This window comes from Sesamum indicum, linkage group LG1 (genome assembly GCF_000512975.1).
Source record: "Sesamum indicum cultivar Zhongzhi No. 13 linkage group LG1, S_indicum_v1.0, whole genome shotgun sequence".
NCBI classification, from domain to species: Eukaryota; Viridiplantae; Streptophyta; class Magnoliopsida; order Lamiales; family Pedaliaceae; genus Sesamum; species Sesamum indicum.
In genome coordinates, this window is record NC_026145.1 from 880,598 (window position 1) to 894,101 (window position 13,504).

The window sequence follows — 13,504 nt, forward strand, 5'->3', positions numbered from 1 at the left end:
AGAAGGGCGGACACAAATCCTGTAAGGCCCAATGCAATAAAACATCATTAGACACTAATCATACTAGCCACATGACTGCAGTTTTGAACGAGAAATGATGTACAAAAGTAACTGATAAGGAAACGCTTTCTGAGAGGTTGTTTTCAAGACTCAATTGAAGCATTCCCCAAACAGAATAGAAAGTTCGCCAAAAACATGAGTATTTCCACATCAGCCAAACAGAACATATTCCTGTCATATAGTTTGTAAACCATTCAGCAGAATCCAATTGAAGATTCAATATAAACCAGGACTGGCTAATGATATTATGTTGTGTTCTATCAGCTGGCAATATGATATCAATCGGCTACTACAGTTCTATCAGAGGTGACATTACTCTCTAGAATTCAGGTTCACCCTTTCAGCTATTACAGTTGAACGCAGCACCTCCAACAAAATTTCCAAATGCAAAATGCCAAACTTGCTAAGAACTAAACCCCGACCCTAGTTCCTATAACTTAGAGTGAAGTATTGGAGTTCAAATAGCCTCCATGGCTAGTTGCATTCATTCCATAGCCCAGCCCCATTGGAGACACTCAGGATGTGTTTGCTTAGCATAGCAGTTACGACAGTTTATTAACAGTTATCTCACTTTGGTTTATCCATGCCATGTTCTAGTTATCATCTTGTAAGAAGATGCAGGACCTTTTTATCACAATTTGCACTCCTTAAATTGTAATTATTTGGAATAGATTATCAAGAAGTTTCTATAGATAATAAATTGAGATTGTTTGGAACGGTTGTTAAAACCCAACATTTGAAAATTAACATGATCAGCGACAACTATATCAGTCAAATGCTTCCATAAGCTGTTTACTCATTATACAATGTGTTGATCATCTCTAGTGCATCAACTTGGACCAACAAGCATGTTCATTCAATGATAAAACCCACATATTTCTTATCGAAAGCACTATTTTACATGTATGACCTGATAACCCCAGAAGCCGAAATGATAAATGTGGAGGAAGCATCAACTTCAAAAGTACTAAATACAAACTTGATTATATAGTTACAAATTTGATTCAGGCTGTGAAGTGCAAGAAAATACCTGCTATACAAGAGCATATAAGCTCCCTGCGAGAGCACCTCATCCAAATCAACACTAGCAACCTGAAAAGGAACCAGAGCTTGATAAAGTATGCTACTGAAAAAAGCAGAGTACAGAAATGGCTTTGTCTATATTTAGATGTAATGTAGCACGTCGAATGAATTATCAACTCTTACCGAGTAGAAACATCATCGAAGTACTTTTCAAATATCTTATTTCAAAGTAAAGCTTTCTAATGTAACAACTAGCTTACAGTAGTACACTACAAACTTCAACAACTGAATTGAAACTAAAAACATGTTTCTTCATTTGTTATTTCAAGAAAACCACTGTCTTATTTAGGATACCTTTGATATGAATTAGTTATGTGTTATACCTTCGATATAAATAAGTTGTGTTATTTCGGAAAACTGAGGAGCGAGAGCTTGATAAACCGTGCTACTGAAAAAAACAGAACAGAAATGGCTTCGCCTATATTTAGATGTAATATAACATGTCAAATGAACTATTCAACTCTTTCTGAGTAGACATCATCCAAGTACTTGTCAAATCTCTTATATGAAAGTAAAGCTATCTAATATAAGAACTAGCTTACAGTAGTACAATACAAACCTTACCAGCACAATTAAAATTAAAAACATGAATTTTCATTTGTTATTTCAAGAAAATCACTGTCCTATTTAGGATGCATTTGAATAAGTAAGTTATGTGTAATATGCCAACAAAATTCTCATGTACTGAACTTATACTAGCAAATGCATTATCTAAGTTTATCTACTCTCATAAATCACTTGTTACTTGTAAAAGAAATATATAAAACAGGAATTCTATTGATTATAGAGGTAAGTCCGTCTAGGACACACAAAGTTTAACAATTGATACCTTACAATCATCAACCCGGTACCAATTCCCGCGGAAGTCCTTAACGTAGCAGATATAGTGTCCAAAAAAGGATGCATTAAGCATGTCCACGTGGACAATAACGGCATACAACTTGTAAACATCGTTTCCATCTGATTCACTCATGTAAGAGCTGAGATCCAGTGTCTCCGGAAAAGTTATCCTCTTGTTGAGTTTCCCAAATCTTCCACTCTGTTCAAAAGAATTAGGACATTTTTATCATGAACTCAACAAAACAATGAAATAGGAATGCCTAAATGAAGGTCAAAATCCATTTATGACCAAATATTTGAGAAGCAAAAAGAATAGAAGGGAGGAAGATAAAGAAGGCAACCATTCCCAGAAGCCTAGGTTCCGTGGAACGGAAACTTCTATGCTAGGTGGAGCTGATGGTAATTTCTAGAAGAAGTCAAGATATATCGTAAGGTGTTACAAATCGAATGCTTATTCCCATTTATTACAAGCATGTAGTAGAAGAAAAGATGCTGGAAAACATAAAAGAAGGATAATCAGAGCAAAAATAGGAACAGGAAAGCATATTTATAAAATAAGAGCAGAATGCTGACAACACATCATACACCATTGAATTTCTTGGAAACATATAAAACTTGGAGATATGCATGCAATAGCTTTTCGTCACCTGTGTTAGAAACAAGTCCCTCAAGCACAAATGGATAAATTGCCAGCTTTGGGTGTCATAAGTCAAATTATTTCATCACACCTACATAAACACCTAACACGGTTCAAAAAGATTCTTCAGACACGCATAAACCATGTAAATGTTGGATTGCCTTTATGGAACTTTCGTTGTTTGATCAGCAATTTCACAAATCAAATAATATATGGACTTGATAAACGTTTCAAAACTTCAAGTCAAATTTCCAGGTCTCCCTGCTAATAAGGATGTCCATTGTGAACCTAAGGACAATACCACCAGAGGGCAAAGACAGATTCTTCATCACATATTTCACATCATCCATATAGGTTGTACATTTAATTCAAGTTATTTTAAATATGTTTTAAAAGAGTTGAACACAGATACAAAGAGCAGACCTGAAATCTTTTCAAGGCAATTGTAAGAATGTTTGGGGCCCGCTGAACATTTAGGCGCTTCCATGCCATGACATAAGTATTGCAACTGCATGGAAACTCATTCAAATTGGTCAAAAGCTGCATAGAAATCATAAGCATTTTCTATATTATAAACAATTTGGGTCAAGAAGCAAACGATCTAAAATATAATAACAAGGCTGGTGTTTTGTAAAGTCAACACAATAATGAGAAAATGGTGATTAACTACAAAAGGTTCAGAAGTCGTGTAACAAGTTCAGAGTCCTACCAAACCAACTGGTTACTGGCGACAAGAGCAATTAGTGTCCAGTCAGTTTTGGTAACAACTCTTGTATATGATGTCAAAAAGATGTATTCAGCTTTTCTTTAAAATTAAACTAGAAATCATGAAAGCAAATGAAAATAGACATGTATATCTTATAGCAAGATTACAGGTGCAAATATGCCAAAAAAAAATAATAATAAGGAGCCTGTAGATGTATGATAGCTGCACGTAGAACACTTACTTATCACATTTATACATATTATCCCCGTGAAGCCACTCTTTGGCAGTGAACTGATCCAAGCATTCCTCCAAAGATCCAGCATCCCCATGAATTTCAACAGTTAAGTCCATCATGTTCTCAAATTGGTTCGAGACATTATTGCATTCAGTGCATATAACCTAAAAGGAGAAAGAGATTAATCAACAACATGAAGACACAAATGGAGGAAGAGATGAAAATGAAAAGTCTATTAGAAATGAAGTTGGGTTTGATGATTCTTACTGCTCGCTACTACAAACATAAGATGGTTAAATGACCTAATGGCATTTGAGTTAGACACAAGTTAACTGTCCAACATTCTTAATAGATTTACTTGTACAACTAGAGATTTTTCCCTAATGATTTGCAACATGTTCAAAATATCATTGAATGTTTACTTATCACATGTATCATTAAGAAATTCAGTGGACTATGAAATGTCTCAATAGACGTGCATCGTGTTACTCTTTGAAACGCAAAGTAGAACTATGTTTACATTCAACATTTCTTTTTCCTTTTTTACTAAAAGTGAAAATATGTGTGATCCTCCTAATGAAGGACTGGGCGGGATCACTGGCATCCATGCAGCAGACATCCAGATTTCAAAACAAAACAATATATAGACATTACACATAAACACCATGCTTGATCAATGAAGGCGACCTGAGATTGAAGTCGACCACCAAATATATGTTGAATAAGGGTTGTCTCTTGATAGAGGGGATGAACAGCCTTTTCTCCACCAAATTCATCGAGGCAAACAGATTGCATTGTGTCGATAGCAAACCTAAATAAAATTGAGTTTTACAGACTAAATTCAAAAAAATAAAATCATGTTTCAAAATATTTCACATGCAACTCCGTGAAGTGTGCAAACAAATTGAGTAATGCCATAACAGTAATAAGGACCTCATAAACTCGTGCGCGTCCTCCTGCTTTCCATAGCCAAGATTACCGCCAATATTAGGCAATCGTGAAAGAATATTGATAGGAGAAAATGGAGCAAGACTCTGGCTAGCCCTTTCCACATGATTTTGAAATTCACACAGGAAGCACCAATCGTCCATCTGGCCTGGCAACCATATACAAGCATATAAAATAAGGATAATCCAACAGAATAATACTCATAGCATTTTAATATGACATATAGTCATGATCCAAGTCTATTACATTCTTTCTTGTGGCCTTTCTCCAACAAGTAGGCAACAAGTGGCCGAGTGTATGCAAGACACTGAAGCACCACATTAGCAAAGCAACTGCATAGAAACAAGTCAGATTCAAAGGTTGCTATTGATACTTTAAATGATCAAGAGACAAGGTAGAGAATTAAAACTTCACTTACCTATTTCCACAATTTAGAAGTCCACAAGGTGGATAACCTGGCTTGTCCCAATTGAAAAATTGTACAAATTCCTCATATGGGAAAAGTATCTGCAAAAACAAAAAAGCCAAGCATGACTGATGATGGAATCAAATCATTAATGCATTAATACATAGGGAAATTCAATATTGGCGATACCTTGTTTGATTGTTTGAGAAGCTTTGAGCTGCTTCCACCTACAGGAACAAGTGAAGCTTTCCTTTCTCTCAATAGAGATGTCGATTTTGTATTATTGGCTCTGTAAAATGATTGCAAATCCTTGCATTTCATCATATGCTCAGAATTCCAGTGAGATCGTTGACAATCTTCAGAGCTAGAATTTTATAAACACAGGGAATGTTAACCAAGAAATTAAGAGCAGTATGTATGAATCTATTAAGACATTTTGCTTATATAGTTACATTCTTATTAAAAAATCATTAAGGTGGACATCAGTTTTATGAAAATAGAATAGCCCAACGTCACAAAACACACAGTGACCTTATACTCTTCCAGCTCAACTCGTCAACATTGTAAACCACATTGAGAAAGAGAGAAAGAAAATGAGAACCGTACACCAAAAAAGAGAATTGCAAAAGGAAACAGAGAGCTCAATTCTGACCAGGAACAACTATCAACCTGTTTTAAGATCCCATGTGGATGATGTAGAAGCATAGTACAAACGTGAACTGAAGCCTAAACTGCTTATGTAAAAAAATTACTATATGATTGATAGCAGACACAGGACATGCTTACAAGCACTGAGGTACAGTCACAGGGCCAGCCAAATGAGTTGGATAATAATTGCATCCATGCACCACTCTTCTTTTCTCCAGATAGTGAACTGATAATACTATGTTATGAATTGGATTCACTTTATTATAAAACTCATTAAAATGACAAATAGGACTGCAACCACAAGTTCCCATACATTTCTATCATCAACTCTGCTACTCTAAAGGGTTAAAAAGGCCACCTCATCACTAAGTTAGATCCTACAAGGAAAAAAAAGAGTTGCTTGCACAATGCATGTAATATATACTGCCAAAGAATAGTTGAAACATAGAACAATCTGTATTATGCCCCTCGTCACTAAGACACAAGGATAATGCCATAATAGTTTCCTAATGGGTGCATTTATCATGGAAACGGATTTAACTGGATTGATTTCTGACCACATGTTCCACTAGATTTGCCAAAAGATCCTAGAAATTTCAAAGGAGCCGGGCAATACAAAAAAGTTGACGCTAGTTATGATCCAAAGAATATACACTTAATTACGTTAATCTCACACGTATCTAGATGTCATACAAATATCAATGTTATACGCGCATGCACGTGGATTACCCTTACAATCATCTCTGCTTCAGCACAGTAAGCAGTTCAACCGAGGCACACCATTGACGAAAAAACGAACACACTCTTCTCTGATCAAAACCCCAGTGGAGAAAACCTCTATCTCCATTACATGCACAAACACACTAATCCACATAGAAAGAGAACAGAAAACTATGAGCATGAGAAGCTAAAATAGTGGGGGGCGGGCATACCAATACTTGACCATCTTGCAACGGGCGCACTGCTTATTCGTGAGACGACCGCAAACCGCGCAGGAATCCAGAACCTCGGCGGCTCCGCCGACTGCTGCCGCCACGCTCTCTCCACTCTTGCGATCCGTAGAAAAATCGGCGGCCATGGAACCGAAATTGGAGTCGACTACAAAAAACCTAGACGCAGTGTTCCCAACCAAATAGAGAAACCCAAACACCGCCGCGAACGCCAACACTATGAATTGCAGGAACCAGTTCAGATCCACCGCCACATGCATTACAATTTATGATCTCCTCCAGCTGACAATCGACCTCTCGATTCAACAATTTCATTAATCATGAATCAGAAAACAGAGGAGAAAATCGTGGGTATATTTCTTGAGTGTTCTGGGTTTCTGTAGAATCGCGAGGGAGGGGGAATTCTTGGGCAGGGGGGAAACACTCAGAATTGGTTGCGGAAATAATTCCCGTACGCAATCCAATCATATACTGTTCCTTAAATTCAAAAACAAAAATGCAAATTTAATAATCATAATAATATATTGTAATTGGATCAAATTGTTAATTTTGTTTTAATATTTCTTTAAAGATAAATTACAATCATACCTTCTTAAATTTGATTTACTTTTAAATATTTTCTTAATTTTAACACGCATGCAACAATGAGTTCAATTCATTAATTTTCGTTAGGTTTTCATTTATTTTATTTATTTTCGAGCGGACCAAAATACTCATGTGAATTATAAATTATAACTTTACTTTAAAATTTTTGAATTTTTTGAACTGAATAATTTTTAAACTTTTTTATTCACCTAATCAGATTTTTTATTAAAATAATATATCAAGCACAAAATAAATCATTGATAATCTTCATTCGATAATTATATAATTTTTATCAAGCACCAGAGAATATTTATAATTTTTTAATTAATAATGACGTTTTTATTATTATGCAAAATCCCATGAAAACTTATCGTAATTTATTATTTTAGTTTAATACTAATATACATATATTCATGCATCATCAATACCTTATTATTAAAGAAGAACATCTTTTGGTGTCTCTTTTTTTCGATATGTTTTTTTTATATATTTAATTTAATTTTTATTCATCTTATAACTTCTCACTTTCTTCATTATCTTCTGATATTTAGTTATTTATTTTTACTTTAATGCATCTTTTTTAATATTATTTTATTATAAATGTAATATTAATTTATTAAATATTTTGTTTTAAACAATAATGTAAAATTTGCACATAAATACTTCATTGTTATTATGGTCATTATTATTACATATTTACGTGAAAAACATTAAACGGGCCTTCAAAGCTTTGATGGGTTATTGGGTTAGGATTTTTAAGCCTTACTCCCAAGTAGTTCTAAGCCCAATTAATGTGGCCCAATTCAAGATCCATTTACATATGGACATGTCCATAGACCAAAATTATAAGGCCCAATCCAGGTTTCTCCGCTCCCGATCGTAGACTAAATTTACAACATGTTTTCTAGATTAATTGCATGATTTTATTTTTAAAATAAAATTTAAAAATATTTAGATAAAACGATATTATAAAGATTACAAGATTTTATAGTAATAATAATATTTTTGTATATATTAACTTTTTTTTATTTTTTGAAAAGGTTCCTTCACAAAAATTCTACTTGATACTCTAATATCTCACAGATTTTATAGTAATAATAATATTACAAGATTTTTTTGCTAATGTCAGCAGTTTTCGTACAACTCTTAACGGAAGGAGTTCAAGTGTAACTAAAGAACTTTTGGAGGTGTGAGTACAGTTTTAATTTTTTTTAGGGTGAAAATATAATTTCACAATTTTAGATAGGGTCTAAATACAATTAACACTATCTTACAAGACATCGTCACCATAAAACAACACTATTCATTTTTTTGGAGCTGGACAAAAGATCAGATCGAATTAAACTCATTATAATTACCCCAACAAAGGACCGCACACCAGACTCATTAAAATATAGTTCAATTTTACCACTGCAACTCCACCTATATTCATCTACGTCCCTATTCTTAGTAAGATTCAAACTCACAATATTCAATTGAAAAAACTATAAATTTTACTATCAGATCAGTTATTATTATACCGATGATATATCTACAGCTATTTAATACGTTAAAACCAAATAAATCAAAACCAAGACAACCATAATCAGATGGAATGTAATAATTTTTTTTTTGGGCATTATCATATGTTTAAGTGGGATTAATTATTCATAAGCAATCCCATGTAGCATAGATTTGTTAGGGAAACCAAAATTGGGGTGGATGCATGGAAAGAATTGACAAGAATATGATGTGACATCAATCCTCTTTGCTTAGCAACTGGGGTGGGAGCCTGGCAAGATTTCCCGGAGTGCTGCTCTCCACTATCCAATATGTCCACGTGGAATACTATTTACCTTTTGTTATTATTTATTATTATTATTATTACATGTTAAAAAGTGGTCTTTTTATGTATGAGAAATATAACTGTTGTGTGGTGTTTTGCTTTCCGGGTTTTATGGTATTTTGTGTTTGATGATGTTTTTGGTGTTTGTTGGGTCTTTCATCTTGAGGGCCCAATGGACCAAAATTGGGATTTGTATTACCAAAGAAACAAATATACTAATTAGCAAAAAAATTGAATGAAAATATTTAGTTGCCTCGATTAATTTATTACTAACCTATTGCAGGTCAAACAATTTTTTCTAACCAAATTAGCCTTATCATACATTTTCACACTCGCTAATACGTGTGGGAAGTACATTTTCACCCTTTTAAGGGTATTTTTGTTAGAAAAGATTTATTTTGACCTTGTAATAAGTTAATTGGAGGTAAAATTGAATTTTCATTCAACTTTTTTTTCTAATATCAATAAATTAATTCAGTGAGTTTTGACTAATGAAATAGTCTTTTTGTTAGATGAAATGAACATTAGGGGTACTAAATGTAATTTTTCAAACCATAGGGGTCTAATTAAGTGTAATCTATATAATATAAAAAGAAAAGGCCTTCTATACTCACAAATGGCGGTTAATGACACTGCCGCACCAATTACTTATAAAGTCAAAAATACCTTTCATGATAAATAACTAACTTATTCAACTTTTCGAAATTTACATTAATTGATAAATTATTATATTTTTTTCTTTCTTTCTGTTTATTAATGTAATATGCTGGTTTATATATTTTAATCTTATTTATTTATGCTAATATAAAAAAAAGCCCCTTCACACTCACAAACGACCGTTAATGGCACTGCCATACCAATTATTTGTATATTTTAATTTTATTTATAATATATTTTATAACATAAAATTATTTATTATATGCAAGTAGAAACGATGTGCCACAACGGCTAGTAGTTAAAGAAAATCCGAAAGGCGATCAGCATAACATTTCTCTTCAGATGTAAACTTAAGAGTTCGCCATCGCTGTAAAAATATTCGACTCGAGTCATAATTATTACTCAAAATGTGAGAATGTTGATATAGTAATTGAAATAAATATATATTAAAATGAAAATAATAGTAAAATATTTTAAATGAATATACGTATAAGTAAACGTAGTTTCACATTCATCCCTATTCCAAACACGAAAATTCAATTTGAGAACAACCAAATATTTAACCTATGTATGTCTATTTTTATAATTTTAATATTATTAATATTTGGTATTTAAATATTTTAAATTATGTAATGAAACTTATTTATTTCAAAAAAATAATAATAATATGGTAAGTGAGATCGGATCTGGGTTCAACTTTGTGGGTGCAGAATTAACCTATATAGCTGGTAGACGTATAGGTATGGACCCTAGTGCCCCATTTTATGGGTCTAAATGGGCCCAAGCCCAAAACTCATCCACCCTCCATCTTATTACCAATTTGGGATAATCACATCTACACCCCCATGTGTTGTCTACACAAACCAGTTATGTCTTTTGGATTATTACACGTACACTTATTAGAAATATTAATATTATTTATATAAATTATTTTATTTTTTTAAAAAAATTACACATATATCTCTAAAACATATCAATATTATCGCACAAACTACTATTTTTCTTATACTACTAGTCGTTGTGGCACGTCATTCTTGTGTGCGTATAATAAATAATCATTCACATTTTAAAATTTATTATAAATAAGAGTGAGATATACGCATCAATACATTACATTAAAAAAATGAAATAAAAGAAAAGAAAAATAGTTTTTCAGTTAATGTATAATTTAGAATGTTGAATAAGTTAGTTATCTTATTAGGTGAACGGCATTTATGACTTCACAAAGTGCAGTGGTATTACTAACCGTCATTTGTGGGTATGGAGTCTCTTTTTTTTTATATTAGTATAGATTTTGAGTAATTTATGTAATTATGCAAAAGACAGTAATATTTTGTGTAAACAGACTATATGTCAAGGGGTATAATTACAGTCCCATATAAAATAATGTGTTCACACACACTATTCAAGTGAAGGATAAGTCACGGATCCGAGGTTCAGAGCAAAAGTTGGGGAACCAGCTCTGAGACCTCTCATAAAAAATAACTAAAAAATATAAAGTGACGAGTTCAAAGTTCTCAGTAAGATTCAAACTTGTGGTGTTAAACTGTCCGTCTGTGTTTTCACTTTCAACTTTCGATTTTTAAACAATAATTAAAGTGAAAAAAATATGTTTGTTTACATGTATTCTTACTGTAAGTATATTGATTTCACATCAGAATTTAATGTAAAATACAATTTTAATAACTAATCCAAACATATTCTCATTTTTAAAAAAATTTATGCAAAATTAAAAATACATATTTGCCATTGAAACTTATTAAGAATGAATGAATAATCAATTCAACAACCAATAATATAATAACTAACTACTATGAAAGGTAATTATTAAATTATAAAAAAGAATAAATATTCAAAGCCACTTGAAAAAAAAATATATATATATATATATAAATATATATTTTGAGCATAAAATAAGAAAGTATATAAATAATAAATAGTTCCCCTCCACCCGGAAATTGACATACAATACTATGCGAAAGGGACTGCACCTCGTAATTTTCAAATTTATCATTAATTATTCCGAGTTTTATGGATTTTTGTCTACTACTCTATACTTTTACCAAATACATCCCATCAATGTTGCTCAAAATACAATCTATTTATATATAAAGTAAATTATATCCACATTTTATAAGATTAGATCTACTTATAATATATTTATATTATATTTACGTCTCATAAAATTATAATTGTAATTTAAATCGATATCTTTTTATGCACAAAAACTTATATATATATATATTGGAGAAAATTATATCGACACCCTCTCAAACCTAACTTTATGAAGTGATCTGTAATCTACAACTTATATATATATATATTTGATTGTCTAATTATTACAACATAAATTAAAATTGCAAATCTTAAATTGATAATATCATTTAAAATAAAATGTTTATTATTTAATAAAATTTCTACAAAATAATAAGTTAATATTGAATTTATAAAAAAAGAGTAGAAAAAAAGGGATGATTACATTCCTCTTTGTTGAGATTTGATGTAATTACGTAGAACCCTTACATTTTGAAAAATTACATCGAACACCCATGAGATTTGCTTCCATATAACAAATAAGTCCCTCTATTAACCAAAATTACCGAATTTGCTGATGTTATTAGAAATATTGAGAAAAAATCTATATTTACCTTCTATTGACTTATTACAGGTCAAATAAATCTTTTTATATCAAACTGCCCTCATACTTTTTCACGCGTTAATGCATGTGAGGAGGTATATTTCACCGTTATAAAGAAAATTTAGTCTGAAAAAAATATTTGACATATAACAAATCAGTAATAAGTCAATCGAGGGTAAATAACAATTTTTATTCAGTTTTTCTATTAATATTAGCAATTTTAGTGAATTTTTATTTTTGTTAGATAAAAACAAATCTCAGAGATACTAAATATAATTTTTTAAATTATAGAGGATTTATGTGTAATCACACTGAACTCCAGAAAAGTATAATTATCCAAAAAAATAAAAATAAAAATTCGGACACACATACAAATGTCCTCAATTACCAGTAAAGGGGCCGAGAATTAATGATTTTACAATAATATATATGTATATTAATATTAACATATATATAAAATAAAAAGAAAATTTTCACTTACAAACGATGGTCTGTGACATCGTTGCATCAACTTTTTTAGTACGTGAATAATAGTCTTAATTTGGATTTTTTTTAAATATTATGCATTGTTTTATAATAATTTATTCATAATAAATTTTAAAATATTTACTATATATATATTAAAAAAAGTAACACAACATGAAAGTCAGTGTATATAATAATAAGAAATGGGGTCAATCAATCATCATAGCCTTACATGTATAGCACTTTAGAGGTCAGCTGTTTTTGTCAATCACCTCAAAAGTTCTCATCAGCAGCTCACAATACACAACTCCCTTTTTTTTTTTTTTTTAATTTTTTTAATACTTGAGAATATTTATTTGGTGGAGGGAAAAAGCAAAAAAAAAAACTCAAAACTATTAACAACTAGACAGTTCATTTCTCTTGATTTAAATTAATAAAGGGTTCAATTGTGAGGTCTCAATCTTACCACTCAAACAAATTCTTATTGACAGTAAATTTATGATGTAATAATGTTCTTTGAAACGTACTTAGCTTTGTAACTATATTTTTTCAGATGGTCAAACATTCGAATGCTTGTTTGGTTTTATTTCATTCTTAATTTTCGATTTTAGTGGATTCTTGTTTCTGTATGGAAAGACATTATATAACGAATTCCCATAAAATTTATCATAATTACAAATACTTTCTCATTATTTTATTATTTATAGGTTCCTATCAGCCTATAAATAAATAAATAATCATAATTTTATAAAATATTATTTTAAATAGTTCTTTCTCTATCTCTAGAAACCTATTATATATAGAGGTGTTATGATTATCAC

General features: G+C 31.3%; 1 protein-coding gene across 1 annotated transcript; it reads right to left on the reverse strand.

Annotated features, from left to right (window-relative positions):
* Positions 1-6,958, reverse strand: LOC105155944 (ubiquitin carboxyl-terminal hydrolase 19-like; the record flags this gene model as incomplete). The annotated part of the gene is made up of 11 exons (XM_020692846.1): positions 6,496-6,958; positions 5,105-5,279; positions 4,928-5,016; positions 4,756-4,841; positions 4,495-4,657; positions 4,249-4,372; positions 3,568-3,725; positions 3,044-3,128; positions 1,973-2,182; positions 1,091-1,152; positions 1-19 (listed from the first exon to the last, which is right to left on the reverse strand). Coding segments are annotated over exons 1-11 (1,449 nt in total), but the record flags the coding sequence as incomplete, so codon positions are not given.